This window comes from Clinocottus analis, unplaced genomic scaffold (assembly GCF_023055335.1).
Source record: "Clinocottus analis isolate CAN_PGR_092001 unplaced genomic scaffold, fCliAna1.0.p SCAF_9, whole genome shotgun sequence".
Taxonomy (NCBI): Eukaryota; Metazoa; Chordata; class Actinopteri; order Perciformes; family Cottidae; genus Clinocottus; species Clinocottus analis.
In genome coordinates, this window is record NW_027176251.1 from 4,239,611 (window position 1) to 4,255,865 (window position 16,255).

The 16,255-nt window shown below is 45.2% G+C and overlaps 1 protein-coding gene across 2 annotated transcripts in view; it reads left to right on the forward strand.

Annotated features, from left to right (window-relative positions):
• The window catches only part of creb5b (cAMP responsive element binding protein 5b), a 37,890-nt gene that overhangs the window by 16,080 nt on the left and 5,555 nt on the right, over positions 1 to 16,255 (forward strand). For both annotated transcript variants that reach the window (XM_068569316.1, XM_068569315.1), the window contains exons 6-8: positions 3,455 to 3,581; positions 4,889 to 4,996; positions 15,611 to 15,934. In XM_068569316.1, the coding sequence (XP_068425417.1) occupies positions 3,455 to 3,581; positions 4,889 to 4,996; positions 15,611 to 15,934 (559 nt within the window). The remainder of the gene's footprint in view (positions 1 to 3,454; positions 3,582 to 4,888; positions 4,997 to 15,610; positions 15,935 to 16,255) is intronic.

Below are 16,255 nucleotides of genomic sequence, written 5' to 3' on the forward strand. Positions count from 1 at the left end.
GAGAGTGCAGGGTCAGGACTGCAGAGTGTCTACCTGCTCTCCCCCGGGGCCCACGGCCCAGGCTATTATCAATCCCCTCAGTGGAGCCGCAGCCTGTCATTATTCACTCTCATGCATACACACACACACACACACACACACACACATGCACACACACTGAAACATGCACCGATTCACACACAAACACTCTGAACATTAATCCACTAATCCACCGTACAGGCTGGTGCATAATGTATTCACAGTCAAGCGGATGTAAACACTGAGAGAAGACGAGAATTAAAAAGAAGACGCATCTCAATGAGCTCTTATTGTATAGAAACCCTGCTTTTAAAAAGCTGAAAGAAGCATGTGAGGGTTGCAGCTAACTTTTATTTTGAGTACTTCTTAATGACCCTGACAAATACTGACGAATCAATTAACTGAAGAATGAGAAGGCCAAACGCCAGAATAAAAAAGACGGAGAAGAAAACGTCCTTCAAGATACTCTAAAGCACCGGGTCTCCATCAGGGAAATAGAGACAATTTAAATTAACCAACTTGTGTTTCAACTCTGTTGATACTACAATGCATATTAAACAAAGTATCACACACGTCAATAAGTGCGAAAAGGGATATGTTCTTTTTAACAAGGAACATAATTCTTATTTTCCTCAATAGAGGCTTTTTGTCTCCAGCCAGTCTAAAATGTCTTTATTTATTAGCAGAGTCAGCACAAAGCTGGGTTAATCCCCAGAGGAAGCGTGTCAGATGTTTTTCCGCCCACTGGACAAGCATGTTGTGTGTCGGTGTGTGCCGCTGCTGACGGACACGGTGCTGGTCCTCCCCCTGCTCTGCTGCAGGTGACGGGCGCAGCAATGCAACCTGTACGAGCTTCAAAGGAACCTTTCTTCTGGAGAAAGCAGCAGCCTGACCTGCAACAACCAAGCGACCTGCCTGTGCCGGGTCCTGACCTCTGCCACTTATTGACTGCCGCGTGATTTCACTTTCCTCATGACAATATCAGCACCTGAAAGCAGTTCATTGATCTGGTATTGAAGTCTTTGTGTTCTGGCAATTTCTCCCAATCGCTTCCAGAACCAACCCAGTTTAAAAAACAAGTTGTTTTTTTTTTAGTCCTCAGCTTCATGCTTAAAAAAAATCAGATTTTTCATACTAGTTGCAGTGGCAATCGGCGTAAACAGAACCATGTAACATTACCCTCACTCTAAATGGGAATGAAACCATTAAATCAGCATAATTCATATAAAGCATGGACAAGGTTACAATAGTCTTGGACATGCATATTAAACAGGGTAATATTATATAAATAGAAAGGATTATATTGCATTTAATATTTGGATATCCTGTATTATAGAAAAAAATATTTGATATGATAAACAAGTGACCTTTGAACAAAATTAGACGAATGATAGATAGATATGTAGCAATCTATCTATCATTCGTCTAATTGAAGGATTCAATTTCAAGCAGATGTGAGCAAAGATTTTACAGCATAGTTCAACATTTTTCCTTCTTGTGTTTGATGCGACAAAATGGCTTCAAAAACTCTTATTCATCTCACCAGGGGCTCATCGTATGGATTCCAAATCCTACAAAACAGTGAATACAAAAGCAGCAGCGTGTCACTGCCGCTGCTTTGAGACTGTTATTTCATCCTCTGGACGATGGCGGAGTCTGAACGCATGCGGCGGGAAACTGTGTTGATGTAGTGTGCAGCAGCTCCACTGCATACCTCATTGTACTTTCATGACTTTTCCCATGTGGAAATGTTTGGATTCGCAGTGTTGCTCAGATGTCATATGTGCTGTTAAATGAGTGTGATTGTGATAAATTGGGATGTTAGACAGGAATGACACGCAGTCGGGATGGTAATGATGCTGTGTGTGGAGCAATCTTAAACGTCTGGAGCGTAAATGCACATATTTAGGTCTGGAAAAATACAGTTATTTATTCAGGTGGGGGAACATTTGCTCTGCTGCACCCCCGTCCCGTCTCCGAAATTGCCATCACTCCTTCACTACTCACACTTGCGCAAATCCAGGCTATGATGCGGTCAATTGATTGTATTAACCCGTTGAACACAGCTAACCTAAAGGCTTCTTGTTTGCACACATTTTTAAACGCTGAAGGTAATGGAGCTCGCGTTCATCCAGATGATATCGATAATGTGGAGACTTATGGATTCTCCCGATACAAGTTATTCCAGAATCAAGTCATGAATGCTGCTTTTCAAGCCGAGGGACTGGATAGTTACTGCATGCATGAGGGTGTAGCAGGACCCTGCAGCTATTGGGGTTTTTACAAGTATGATTTGGTGGCAGTTGTATGAATGATGTCACCGCATGCAGATGGTTTGGTCTGGCTGTTTGGATGGCTGCAGCCCTCAGCCAGTGACAAGACTGCTGTCAATAGTTTAAGCTCAGCCCGGGCCTCATCTGTACATGTGATTTATTGATGTGGCCATGAGTGTGGATAGGCCGGTCGGGCCGTGCACACTTTTGTGGTCACCAAGAGGGTTTTTTATCCCCACAGGACTCCCACCGCTGTAGCAGCTTCTAAAAGTGGTTCTCGTCATGCACGTCTTGCGGTTGCTACGACAAACATTATGCATTCATCATCGCCATCATCGTTATTCATCCATTGTGCTATATGAAGTGTGCTTGTTTTAAGTGCATCCAAAAACTCCCAAGATGCCTCAGCTTTCAACTGCAGTATGACTACACAGCCACACACTCTTTTTCTTTTCCATTCTGACTTTGTAGTCGGAGAAACGTGGAAACTAAAAATGGAAGTTGGGGAAAACATTTGCTCTGAAATGGCACAGATGTGAAATGAATAAATGTGTGGAATTATTTTTAAGATGCGAGAGCAGTTAAGTGAACTCACATTGTAGACGTTTAGAATAGCTGAAGCTTTTTTTCAGGCTATAGCATTTTGTAAACTTCTTTTGAACTTGAGTTTAAAAACACAAACCTTCAGAGTAAAAATTTAACAATTATTGAATACTTTGATATTAAACTGTAGTATATGTGTACTACTGTAAATACTGACAATATACGGGATATTTAATAATGTATTTGTCTTTCTGTGAAGACGGCTATCCAATAATTGAATGTATATACACAATAAATCATTCAAAATGTTTCATGTATTGACGAATGACTTACTGTAATTCATATGTATTATTATCATGATATACTTCTTTGCTCTGACTGCCAGAAAGAAATCGAGAAAATGTTTTTTTAATTCCACATATTGTTAGATATGATTGTTAGCTGGTATTTGGCGTTAGTAAGAAGTTATTTTGTGTTTATACAACACTTCTGGATGCTTCACGTTATAACGCATAACTAGCACCGTACAGGTGGTGGTGGTCATATTGTAAGTTGTCATATGACAACACAATAAGTAACCCTGAACTTGTCTGAATGTCTTTCTGTGTGTGTCTCCTCAGGCCTGTCCCCGGCTCTCTGTCCTCATTGCTGCACCTACGAAACAGACAGAGACAGCCTCTGCCAGCCTCCATGCCTGGAACTCTGCCAGACCCGACCATGCCCGGCTCCTCGGCTGTGCTGATGCCTGTGAGTACAATAACAGCGCGCAGTGCACATTCACTCACGGCCGCACTCGCACGCAGAAGCGCAGCCACTCACTCATACGTGGCGACAGTGTAAATTCAGGCTGCACATAAACTTCGTATTAGTTCGGGAAGTCTTTCATCACCATTTAAATGATTTAGCACAGTTTGTAAGGAAGGCGTCTCGCACTGGGTTTAGCATATAGACTTTACTGTAATTTAGCCATAAAAGACTGAGAGGACCAACTTCGGGAACGATAACAACCCAAAAAACGCTCCTCATATCAGGATTCTAATGATACAACATATGTTCTCATTGTAACACAATACAGCCTGTGTTTATGGTATGGGAGAGAAAAAAAAATCCCATGTTTATTAAATTAAGAGCTAAGCGATTTTGGGGAAGATTGACGGTTCAGGAAAGGGGTGCAGGTTTGGGTGATATTTTTACACAAAACACACTTAGTGCAATTAAGGCTGTGTGTCAGGTTCTAGGCCTGAGTCTCTGTGGACGAAGGGGGAGAAGCGGGGGAGGGGTCAGGGGGGGTGGTGGGGGGAGAGGGCCCATTCCCCCGTGGAGACCAGCACACCACCCAGAGTTCAGCAGCTGGGAGGACACAGCAGCTCGCACACGTGTGAATGCTGACGCTCACACAAAGGTTTCTCCTTTCCTGCATGTACTGCTCAGTGGGCGCTGCTCACCTCGTCACCCTGCGCCGGTGACCTCTCACCCCTGTCAGCTTAACCAGCTGATTTGCTCACATTCGGGTCTCAGCTTTGACACATGACCACACTGACCAGGGTCACTGAGAGGCAGCCAGTAACCACACACTCACAAAAAAAGACCGATTCGAATGCATTCATATATCTAGCTCACACCTACTCACATCTCGGTCACCTTGTTAACACATCCTGCAACAGGAGGGGCCCGAGTTTGATATGTTAGTCCGACTGACACCCACCGCACTATTGTCAGAAACACACATACCCCTGTTGCACCGGCTTCCTGTGTTAAGTCCCTCTGTGCTGGCTTCCTGTTTTGGGTCAGCTCCAGTTATCATCACACAGAGCCGTGCACAGTGCAGCCTGTCATGAGAAATCAGGCTCTCATGCTCTCTCACCTCATCCCTCTTAGCCTACTGTGCTGCAGGATGAGTCTCACACTTACTATTATAACACTTATTTGGTAAAAATAGTGATCTTAAGCATCTTGTTAAAACCGCAAGAATAGCATAAGCTAATAGCACAGCTAGAAAAATAGATTTTTTAAATTTTTTTTAAAGGTTTGACTTTTATTCTTGTAATCTTCAGATGGAGAGACAGATGTCAATGGGCTCCAATATGATGGGTATGCAAGGACCCGCCCACAACTCCTGCTCTTCCGCTCACATTCCCTCCATGCACTCAGAAGCCAAACTGGTGAGTATGCGCATGTATTCACTTGGATACATACACACATTTATGCACACAAGCTCAACGTGTTGCAACTTTCTTTTCCACTGGGCTGTGCCAGCAAAGCTGTGCTCTGAGGTCTGTGTGGATTTCATCATTTGGTGTGTAATCAAAGCTGTGTCTGAACCTGCCAGTGCAGCACTGGAGACTCTGGCTGGAATAAAGGGCCCTTTATGTGGTTGTGGCTGGGCTGCCCACCGACTGCCTGATGTATATCTTAATGTACAGAACATGTTCTGTAGGTCCTGCAACTTGTTAGCACTAGTTTAACACAGCAGGGGAAAAATCAAATGACCTCATCCTTCACAAAGCAGGCAGTTAGAGCAGTGGGAGACATAGCTGAGAGAGCTGAGAGACAGAACGAGTGAGAGTCAGAAGACGAAACAAAAAATGAACAGAAAGCAAACTTCAGCTTTGCACGTTAGCGCCGCTATTACAGATGCCAGTGACAGACGCTATACATGTGATTAATGTCAAACGGACAGACGGTTAGACTCGTGGTGATACCACTTGATAAATCCTGTAGCAACATGACCGCCAGCCAAGCTTTGTTTTCAAAATAAATAACTCTGGAAATAGAAAAGGCGCCATATGAATAAGAGCAAGTGTCATGAAATTGCGAGCCATATTGCAAAGCGTTGGCTGTGAAAAGGTTAACTGATAGCTGAATGTGCTGGACAGAAACCTCGTGTGGAGGGAGAGAGAGCGAGAGGAGGTATCAGAGGTCATTAGAAGAGTTATTGCTCTGATACAGTAGAGCGGGAGCATTCCCAGGGCATTTAATTCTCCCTCTTCCTCATGCTCTCTCAAGATTGATCGTCTTTGTAGTCTTCTGAATCTCTTCAACTGTTCCTATGGTAACATGCTGGGGTAACACAATATTAGTGTATTAGGCTTATCTCTCCCCTGGCCATCATCCAGACACATCTTACTCTTTTTTTTTTCTCCCGCTATCTGTGTAATTGAATTGTAAATGCTCTGTTAGTCCTCCCATAAACATATGCAGTCACTAAATGGCTACAGGCCCCGCAACCATGCAACTTTCTGGTTAGTTGGCCATTCAGACACGAGGCACGGCAACCAAAACGTGGATCAATTGAGATTCTGCTCCCTGATGTCTGAACGCAACTGATGGAATTCCATGATTGTGGACAGAAAGTGAGAGACTAATTGTGTTATCAGAGTGCGATCTCCAGCGTAGGTTTCATAAGCATAGACAGGGTTTCTAATGTCTGTAATATCCGCGCTCGGGCCAGGTCGATAAATACGGCCTCGCTATCGGATAACTGGTCCATGATCAGGCCCATGTGTCCCCTGCGACGTTCTCAATCCGGCTCTAATCGCATTACCCCGACCATGTTGACTTTCCGCCAATGGGAAATCTCCTCACTGTAACCCCACACCCCCGAGGCACGGACCTGGATGCACTCTTTCTGCTCGACGTTTACATTGTGAGGGCAGAGGAGGGGATTGAGTGGGACTTTGATAGACATGAAGGAAATAGATAGACAGGCGGAGTTAGCAGGGGAGTTGAAAGGCGAGAGATGCTATCGATATTCTGAGACGCTAAACCGTGTGCGAGGGTGAGAAATTGGGAGAATTCTTTGCAAAATGACATGGAAGGCCTTCTGTTTCCTCTGCGGCTCCGTATGTGTGCATGCAGGGGATGCTCATATTGTGATTTAAAAAAAAATAATTTTGTGGTAACTGGAGGCCTCGGTAGCAGGATTAACCCTCCCCTGCCAGAAAGAGCATGCCCAGAGCTTCGGCTAATGAAGGCTAATTGATTTTGTGGTGGGCCAGAGCAGCAGGGAGGCCTGTCTCTGGTGTAAATAGTTAATGAGCCGAAGGACTGCTGTGGCCCCTTGGGGACTCATATCTCCCTCTAAGCTCTCTGTTTGTGCTCTCTGGGCCAAAGACTCTATCTGCATCAGTGCCCATCTTTGTTCTCTTCTATCTCTGATTTTCTCCTTAAGTGCCATCGTTTAAGTGGTACAACAAAGCCCGATGGTGCAGTAACTGACTTGTATGTTTTCCCCTCTTTGCTTTTAGCTGGCTGTTTGGGAGTGTTTTATTAGTTTTAGTTCAAGTGTGTGTTTTTCTCCTTCTTCTTCTTCTTCTTCTTTTAAGGACTGGGTGCTCATGGTGCCGGGTGTGGTTATGTTCTGCTCTGTTGTGGTCTGGGGAATAGAATGGTGTGTGTTGTGTGCTGGAGGTTGTGGGATAGTTGACCCTCACAGCGTAGAGGAAGCGCTGCAGAGAGGAGGCCAAGTTCCACAGCACGCCGGCCAAAGCATTACGTCAACGCTCAGAGCCAGCGCTCCACAGGGCCTCGCAAACGGTCGCACACACGCACACATACCCACATACACACATACACACTCGCTGACTGCTCCAGCTCTGTCATCCTCTTTGCATGCTGTCACATATTTTGAGACATTTACAGACAGCCATGTACTTAAAAACAACATCAAATAAGATGTACACACATGCACATAACACATGCAAGCTAGTGCACATACACAATGTACATACATTCTCCCCCGAATACTTACCTGTGCTGCTCAGATGGTTTGATAGTAGCTTTGTTTGCATGATGGAAGACATTCGCTATCATTTCTCATCTATAACAAGGGAAGCCCAAACAGACCCATATCTAGTTGGTTTTCAAATAACATCTGCGAGTGCCGACGATGGGAGCTAATGTCTGTGGTCGGATTCGGCATTGTTTTTGTGTCCCTTTTTTTAAATGAGCTCCATGCTTTCCACACATCCTGCATGCCTGCTAATTTCAGACGAAGGGGCTTTGAAACAGTTTGAGGCTGTTGTATGAAAATGTGTCTTTTATTATCTCCCAATTATGTATTGTTTACATTGTTACCAAGGACAATAAAATTGTCACTAAGCATCGGGCTAGGTGCTGAGTTTTTTATGAGGTAAACAATACTATATGTTCCTTCAGTGCAGCTCTCTTGGCTGTGGAGCTGGCACTAGATGGGTGGATGACATAATTCCTGGCATGCTCTAAATGTACTCCTTTTTAGTTGAGGAGGGAAAGAAAACGTGCGTCTCTTAAAGAAACATTTCATAGGACTCAGGAGGACCGATAATCCAAGTGTTTCTAGCACGCTAATGTAGCTTTTCACATTTGACTTACACAACCCTTACTGTTTAAGTATAGTTACAGCATCACAACGTGCCTTTGGGTTAATAGGCCGAATGTTCAAGTGTTTCTCTTAACCGCAAACAAGTGAAGAATTAGAAAGTTGCATGCATATGTTTACTGTTAAGAAATTCCAAGACTTTTTTTTTTTTTTTAACTTCACTACACAGGGATTGATTGAGCAATTAGTTCAGTAAGACGTAAGAAGAAGCAATTAAATTATCAGCGTAACCCAATTACGTGCCCCATTCATTTCCCTCCACTATAGGGGAGCACCTCTGGCTAAACTTCTTGTTGTGAGGACGAGCAGTGCACACAATAGGAGTCTGACTCCAGGTTTTGTAAGCAACATCTGTATGAATGGTGGCATTGTCAGGGTATGAGGTCATTAGAGAGGGACGGTGAGCTAAGAACGCAGCTGAATCTGCAGGCTGCTTCACTGAGCTCTAGACGTGTATGTGTACTGTATATAAATGTGTGTGTGTGCATTCTCACAATGGTGTATGTATGCAAATGGTTTGCTTTCAGTGCATTGGCTCTCTCTCTCTCTGGCAATCATTGTCCTTGGAGTCAAAACACATCTGTGGACCAAGTGGGCTAAAACAAACCAAGTTCTAGTTAGAAGATAGTATTTGATACAGATCTGTTTGGTACATATGTGTGGTTAGGTAAGTAAACGAGTGGATGTGTGATAAAGAGCAGCCAAACCAGGACACACGGCGCGTGGTGAGAGCCGCTGAGATGCAGTGTTGCATAGAGAAAGCGGTCAAAGACAGATTTGTAGTTGATACATTTGTGATGTTTCTCTCTATTGCTATGGAGGCCAGTGCTTTCAGCAGAGTGGAGTGGAGTGCAGGGCTAAGGAGCTGATGGATCAATGTGTGTCTGCCAGTTTATCAGTGTTGGACACAGACCAGAGAGGGGCCCCTCTCTCACTGCCTCCCTGTGTTGCCAGTGAGACGAGTGGGCTGCACACATACTGTAGTAATAGTAAATCAGAAGGAAACGGTCTCTCGTTTGACAGGTTTTGTTTCTCTTATTCACCAACAGGATTTTTGTAATCATGAACTATGTGTTTAACAACAGTTGAATAAAAGAATAATATGAGACCTCGGGGTATATTTACGAAAGACAATCAAGATTATTTTTTACACATTGTTCAATAGAACGTAATGCAACAGCCTCTACTCTGTAATCATATTTAAGTAACTATGAGACCTTAAAGCTGAATGTATGATGGCAAAAGCTGGTTATTAAAAGTAGTTATATGGTAAGCAGATAGTAGAACATGTGTCGCATACCCTTATCGTATTTCATACATCAGTGTTAACCCACATCAGGAAGAGGGTGTTGAGGCCAGGTCAAATGACCTGCTTTGAGCCATGCGGCCTAAAATGTATCCGACATCCGTCCTCGATCTGAAAGGTATTTAAGTGACATGTCTCAAATCAACGTGTATTGAAACGTGAACAAAGAGTAACGACATTCTATCTATCTATTTGAAATTTGATAAAAAAAGCACACAAACTTTTACAGCTGAAAGTTCAAGGTTAACGTCGTAAAGCTTGAATACAGCGAGGTCTTTTAAGGACTGTGTGTTGGTACATTTATATTTGAGTAGTTACATGTGTGCGTGTATGCCTAACCCTCTGCATGTCTATGTGTGACTGTGTGTGTGTGTTTGGCGGAGGAGGTGGGGGGGAGGGAGGTTGACAAGGGTGGCAGTTGTGGCACAGAGTGTCGCATCTGTTTGTCTTTGGATGACTGCGTGTTGTTTTAGCTGTGCTGATGGGATGTGTGTGCGATGGACATTTGGTCATGGTTCAGGGCCCGTGAATGGGATGGAGCTCCGGTAGAGCCAAGCTCTGGGTAAACCAGCTGCCATAACCACACGAGCCAGACTGGACTGGTCCAGCATCCATGAGCCCCCTCTGGGAGCCTGAGCAGTGAGCAACTTCAAAATGAACTCCCAAACACTGGAGGGGCGATTTGGAAAAAAAAAGTCTGTTGTGTCAAGAGATTTTCAGTCCGATAAATAATTGACCAGTTAGTTACCTCATCGCCTCACTAGTTAATGCTTACACATTAAACCCACTTCTTTTTTCTTCATGGTGATCAAAACTAATAGCCTCCTTTCTCATATTCCTCTGCTTCTCTGTCATTTTGACATTTTGGAATCTTGTGCCTGTGCAAATGCAAATGTGTAGCTGAAATAGCTTGAATGTGCTGATAGAAATATATATTATAAGAGCGTTTGTATTCACAGGACAACGTCTGAATGAGTGGGATGTTAAAGGTCCTGTTTCAGCCAAAATACACACACATTTGAGGTCAGATATTTGAAGCATCTTTGAATTAAAGTGAATCACATTTCAACTTACTCCTATTAGCATGATGCTTTATAATTTGCTTGTTGCTTTTGATGCCGCAAATTATGACATATGTTGTGTGTTTATTATTGTATTCACGCTCTGTCTGCTTCGCTTGCTGTGAAGCATTCTTTGTACTCAAGATTGTGGCAGTGGGTGTAGTGATAACCGTGTAAGCTGCACTCGAGCAGGGCTTTACAAGAGAGGGAACAGTGGGGATATACAGACTGGAGTCAGAGGCCCATCCATTAACTTGACAGGGTGGAGAGAAGCTGCCAAGAGTATGAGTGCATGGTTTGGAGCATGCTCCTCCGTGGGCGTGTGTCTTGCTGCGCCCGACACCGCCATGGTTCCCCTGAGCGGTGTCGGGCCGTGGCAGAACACCCTGGACTATCTCCACCTCCACGTCTTGTGTCTGGAACCACAGGGAGGGTTTGTTCGGCCCCCAGCTCTGATCAGCGTTGGCCCAAAAACCCGTGAGAGAAGAGAGGGGGCGACATAACAGTCCTCCCATCAGACTGTCTGCCTCTCCATTCCCCGAGGAAATCAGTTTAACAGTCCCCAGCTCTTGGCAAGCAGAGGAAGAGGGGGCGGAGGAACAGCAAAGAGGTGTGTGTGTGTGTGTGTGTGTGTGTGTGTGTGTGTGTGTGTGTGTGTGTGTGTGTGTGTGTGTGTGTGTGTGTGTGTGTGTGTGTGTGTGTGTGTGTGTGTGTGTGTGTGTGTGTGTAGGAGGGAAGGAGGGAAGGGGGGGGTGGCACGTTACGGTCTCTCTGGGCGAGAGGGAAATCTAATAAAATTGAACTAATGGGGGCGTGGAGTTTTAGGGCACGGAGGGTGGGTTTTGCACACAGGCACTGGTGGGTAGTGGTGGTGGAGATGATGGGGAGGGAATTAGATCCTCTGAGTGCTTGGCAAAGCAGCCGAGCCAAACTCCTGCTTTCAACTGCATAGGGTGAACCCATGTCGGGTTTAGAGAGCGAGTTAGGGGGCCTTGGCCCACAAAATAATACTGACAGGAATGTTACAGCGATTCTATATCATGCAATTAGAAATATTGTGTTTTCAAACGCGATCACCGTGCTCGTTAGAGTGCAAAGAAACGGCCGACAGAGACCGACAGAAGCTTTCAGCTGTTTTTCCATGGAGTTTTTAAATGTGAAGCTGAAGATCTCCATTTGAAACGGTGATCTTTTTTGCACTTAAACAGCAACTCCACAGACTCGTTCATTCTGCTGTGCGGCGCCACAGGTCCACAGGTCCCCTGATGGTACACTGCTGCACTTTTAAAGGGAATAAAAGTGCTCACCCTGACCTCGTTGGATGTGATTTACCCATCCTGAGGCGGGCGTGGTCTTCTCCCTTTGTACCTGCTCCGTGCTCTTGCTTCCTCCTCCCAGGGTTAATAGATATGAAGTCATCTGGCGAGGAGAAACCTGAGTGTGTCCTCAGGATGTGCCCAGGGCACTCACAGCGACATCACTCAAAGCCAACCGTGTCAGAGAGGAAGCCGCCATTAATAAATATCATTAATGGGCGATCACCTGGTATCCCTGAAACCACATAAATGAGAAAAGCCTAAAATAGGAGAGGGAGTGGAGAGGTCAGGGGGCAAAGGTCTAAGAGGAGACACCTCCTCTCAGGGCAGAAGATGGCTGAACCAGGGAGGGTGTTTTAACAATGGAAAATCAATAAGCGTAATACTTGCAGAATGCATGAAATGATGTGTCAACTGCATGTGATTACATAGACTGCTCGTTTATAGATTCCTCCTGGTAGAAGCTGACATGTCTTCATGGTGTCATGGGATGCTCGTCCTCTTGTTGTGTCGTTTTCCCAATTCTCAACAACAGCAGGGCAGACAGTGGTAGGACAGACTGTGTGCCATCCCATCTGTGAGCGCCCTGTGCCGCCACAGGCTAACACCTGCGCTGATTTAATGACTGTTTTCCGTAGCGGCCATGTTGCTGCAGGAGAAACGTATATGAGTGTGTGTTTGTGTGTGTGTGTTATTAGAGTAAAATGAACGTGGTGGTTAAGTTATTGTGCTTAGTGCCGTCTGGGGAAATGCAACCATGTGTTAGAGAGTCATTAGGGAGCTGATGAAGGTGTTTAAGAATCACAGCCCGCTCATCATCGCTCTGCTAACGTCCCATAGTTGCGTCACTGTGGTTCTGGATACAAAGACTTAAGTTTTGGCAGAGGTGGGTTTAACTGAGCTGGAGTCTCAGCTCCAGATGGAGCAGTAGCAGGCACTTGTGCAGAGATAGCCTCTGGAATAGGTTTCCATCACGGTAAGGGTTTTCTCTTCCAACAAAATGTGAACTGCGTATTTTCTTCTTTAACATCTACTGTTACATTTTCAGTGTGTTACTGCAATGCCCTTAAGTAATCTATTGTCTCTTCTTGCTACCCGTTCCTTTACTTCTTATTATGCTTGGTCCTTTTGTGTTGTGTTTTGTCTCAATCCGGCTTGTGCTCATCCCCACTACAGCTCTTGCAGTGGCCCCTCCGCTCCTTGACCTGCCTCTGTACCCTGACACTCTCGGGCCTCTTCAGATGCAGGCTAATTCAATTAATAAACAGATAGCGCTGCACTGCCAGCTGGACAGCTCTCAGAGACACTGATAAATGAGCACGAGCTGTCTTGGGCTGATGTGTGTGGGGAGGAGACACTAGAAGCCATCTAATCTCCCCCCCCATCCCCTGGTCTCTCTCTCTCACTGCCCCCCTTTACTTCCCTTTTACCCTCTCTGTCCTTCTCTCTGGGAGCTTGGTTGACAGAGTCAGGCAGCTCAAGATGAGCATCCTCCCATCACACAGACTAATGTACCTCAAAAACCCAGAAGAGAGGTAGACAGGCAGCCAGCATATTATTTTTTGGCTGCTGTCCATTCAGGTGATTGCCTGCTCTGTGACTAAGTGGCAGGAGATTGTCAAACTCTTTTTTTTTTTTTTTTTTTTTTCTTTCACAAGAGGGGAGGGCCTCAGCACTCCGGTGCTGACTGACAGGCTGAAAGCTGAAGGGAAGTTGTTTAGTGTGGGCTGTCAGCTTCAGAATTCATCCTGTGATACACGGAAGATGTCCTTGTCGACACTGGTGACTCTGATTGATACCTGTAAGCTTGTTTAAATCCCTTTTCTGTTTCAGTTGCATGTCAACCAGCTGTGTGTTATTTCTGCATGTTTAAACTGAAAGAAATCCACTCCAAAAAAAAATGTAACTAATACTGTTGATAGTAAGAATGTATGACAGTAAGTCAGAGCTTTCTCACTGCCACTTGTTACCCTCAGCGAGTGTCAGTATGACTGTGATGCTGTGGACAGCTGCAGGCTTGTGGCCCCCCGCTGTGTGTTAGTGTACACTCTGTGGTATTTTAACCCCTGTCTCACCAAAGAGTGAGGGCTGTGGCCCCTAAGCGCTGTGCTGCTGGGGCTGTGGTGAAGGCGGATAGCGGGGGGTTAGGTGCACATTTGAACAGTAAAAGAGAAAATATAAATTAGCATTCATGAGGAGGGGCAACAGATGCAATCTAAATCATGATGATGTAGCGTATGTTTTGTTATGTCAGGCATCCCATGGTTTTGACAAGCAGAAACTATACTCAGCCAAAACAGGCTTGGCAAGGTCTAACTTTAACTGTGCTGGTTTCATGTGCTGGTGTATCACACAAGCATGTGCAAGCCAGGTTCAGACAACGAGACTACCAAATAAATCCCTTCACAAACACATATGCAATATGTAAATTTAATACAAACCAGGAGCGTATGCACTTTTATGGCCACCTCACTTCCAAAGTGATTTATTTGACTGTGTCTCCTCCCTCCTGGTAAAAAGCTTTCCACTCATGAACAGTGTGAGAGAAGAGCGGAGGGCTGATGTTGTGCTCCGGTCGTGTCTCAGCGTTGTGATCCAGACCAGCTGGATGCCATTCCCTATGGGAATCATGAATGTGAAGGTTGTTAAAAGATATGGAGCCCTGGACACAGCATGGACTCACTGACAGCAGCTGGGCGAAGGGGGAAGGGAGGCGAGAGAGGAAAGAGAGCACTGGGAAAGAGAGTAGAAAACTTTGTGGAATTCACAACAGTAGCCTTTAAACGAATGCCTTTGTTTTCAGTTTTGTTGCTATCATTTTGCTCAAGTGAAGAATGGACGAATTGTAGAGTAGACAGGATATAAGCTTGGACATAGGCATTTATTTAGGTTTACTAAACAACTTCTTCACGTCAGCCGTGCACTTGGCTTTGATCAAAATTCAACCGCCTCAACACTCTCTCGACCGGTTATTCCTAAAGCGGCTCAAATGTAAATAAGTCGTGAAATGGTTCAGACATGGAGGTTTTTTCACTTGTCTAGGTTTGTGTACAACAGAAGAAGCCTGATGACATACTTTGGCACTTGTATATTTGGGTTTGAAAAAAAAAAGAAGAAAATCTTGCGGTTGTCTTTATGTCATGCCCAGAAAAACAGACTCTCGAGGAGAGGTGCATTCAGTAAACACTGGGAACACAAGCGTACCTTTTAGAGAGCCTCTCTCTCCTCTCTCTCTCCCAGGCCGCCCGGAGACACCGGTCCAGTCATGGCTAAGTAGACCACACGGTTAAAGCAACAAACCTCCTGCTGGGTCAACAGCAAGGGAGCAGTGTGAGGCTCGCACCTTACAAGCAAGCTCATCACACACACACACACACACACACACACACACACACACACACACACACACAGACACACAGAGGAGAGAGAGGCTATTAGAAATATGAGATGGAGGGACTAGAGGGATGGCAATCACGAAAGGTAACGCGGGAGAATGACAAGACTGAAGGAGAGACAGAGGACAGCCTAAGTGGCCTTGATTTGTTCTCTTGACACATGGATTTATGGAGCCATTCATCATCTCCTAGTCAGCTTATGAACCCGCTCTGTAACTGTTGATAATCAGCACACTGATAGATGAGAGCTTGTACCAACTTTAAAAAGCTATTTTGAATGTAAAACGATGGTAAACATTGTTTGTTTTTTTGGGGGGGGGGTCCATTTTGTCTACTCAGAGGCTGAAGGCTGCGCTTTCACACCATCCGGGTCCCATCGCGAACGGCAACATGAACTCCATGGGCCACATGATGGAAATGATGTCATCGCGGCAGGAGCAAGGCGGCCACCATCACATGCACTCGCACCCGCACCAGCACCTGCAAGCCCCGCCCCACGCCTACCAGCACCACGGTCACCACCACCACAGCCAGAGCCACGGCCAGGCCGGACACCACCACCCGCAGGGACACAACCCCCATCACAACTCCCACAATCCCCACCTCCATCCCGGGCACCCACACCAGACCTCACCGCACCCTGCAATGCACTCCGCTTCACATGTAAGCAAAGCACATTCCCGGGAGCACTGAAGCTTTTAGATAGCCAAAGGCAGAGCCACAAGTTCAATAACACATTAACTACACTGCACATTAAAACCTCTCTTACTGCTAGAAGCCGCTGTATATCATACATGTGTATCATGTCTAAAAACAAGACAGCACTTGAGTAGCCCTTTGAGCAATTTTGAAGTCATCTCATCGTGATTTAGTACTATATAGCAGAACGGTTTGAGCTGAAATTAAGCTTTACATTCACTGTAAGTCAATGGATGAACATGTTTTCCATGCCAAGTAGTAGTTTCTTGGCAACCATCTCAAAGG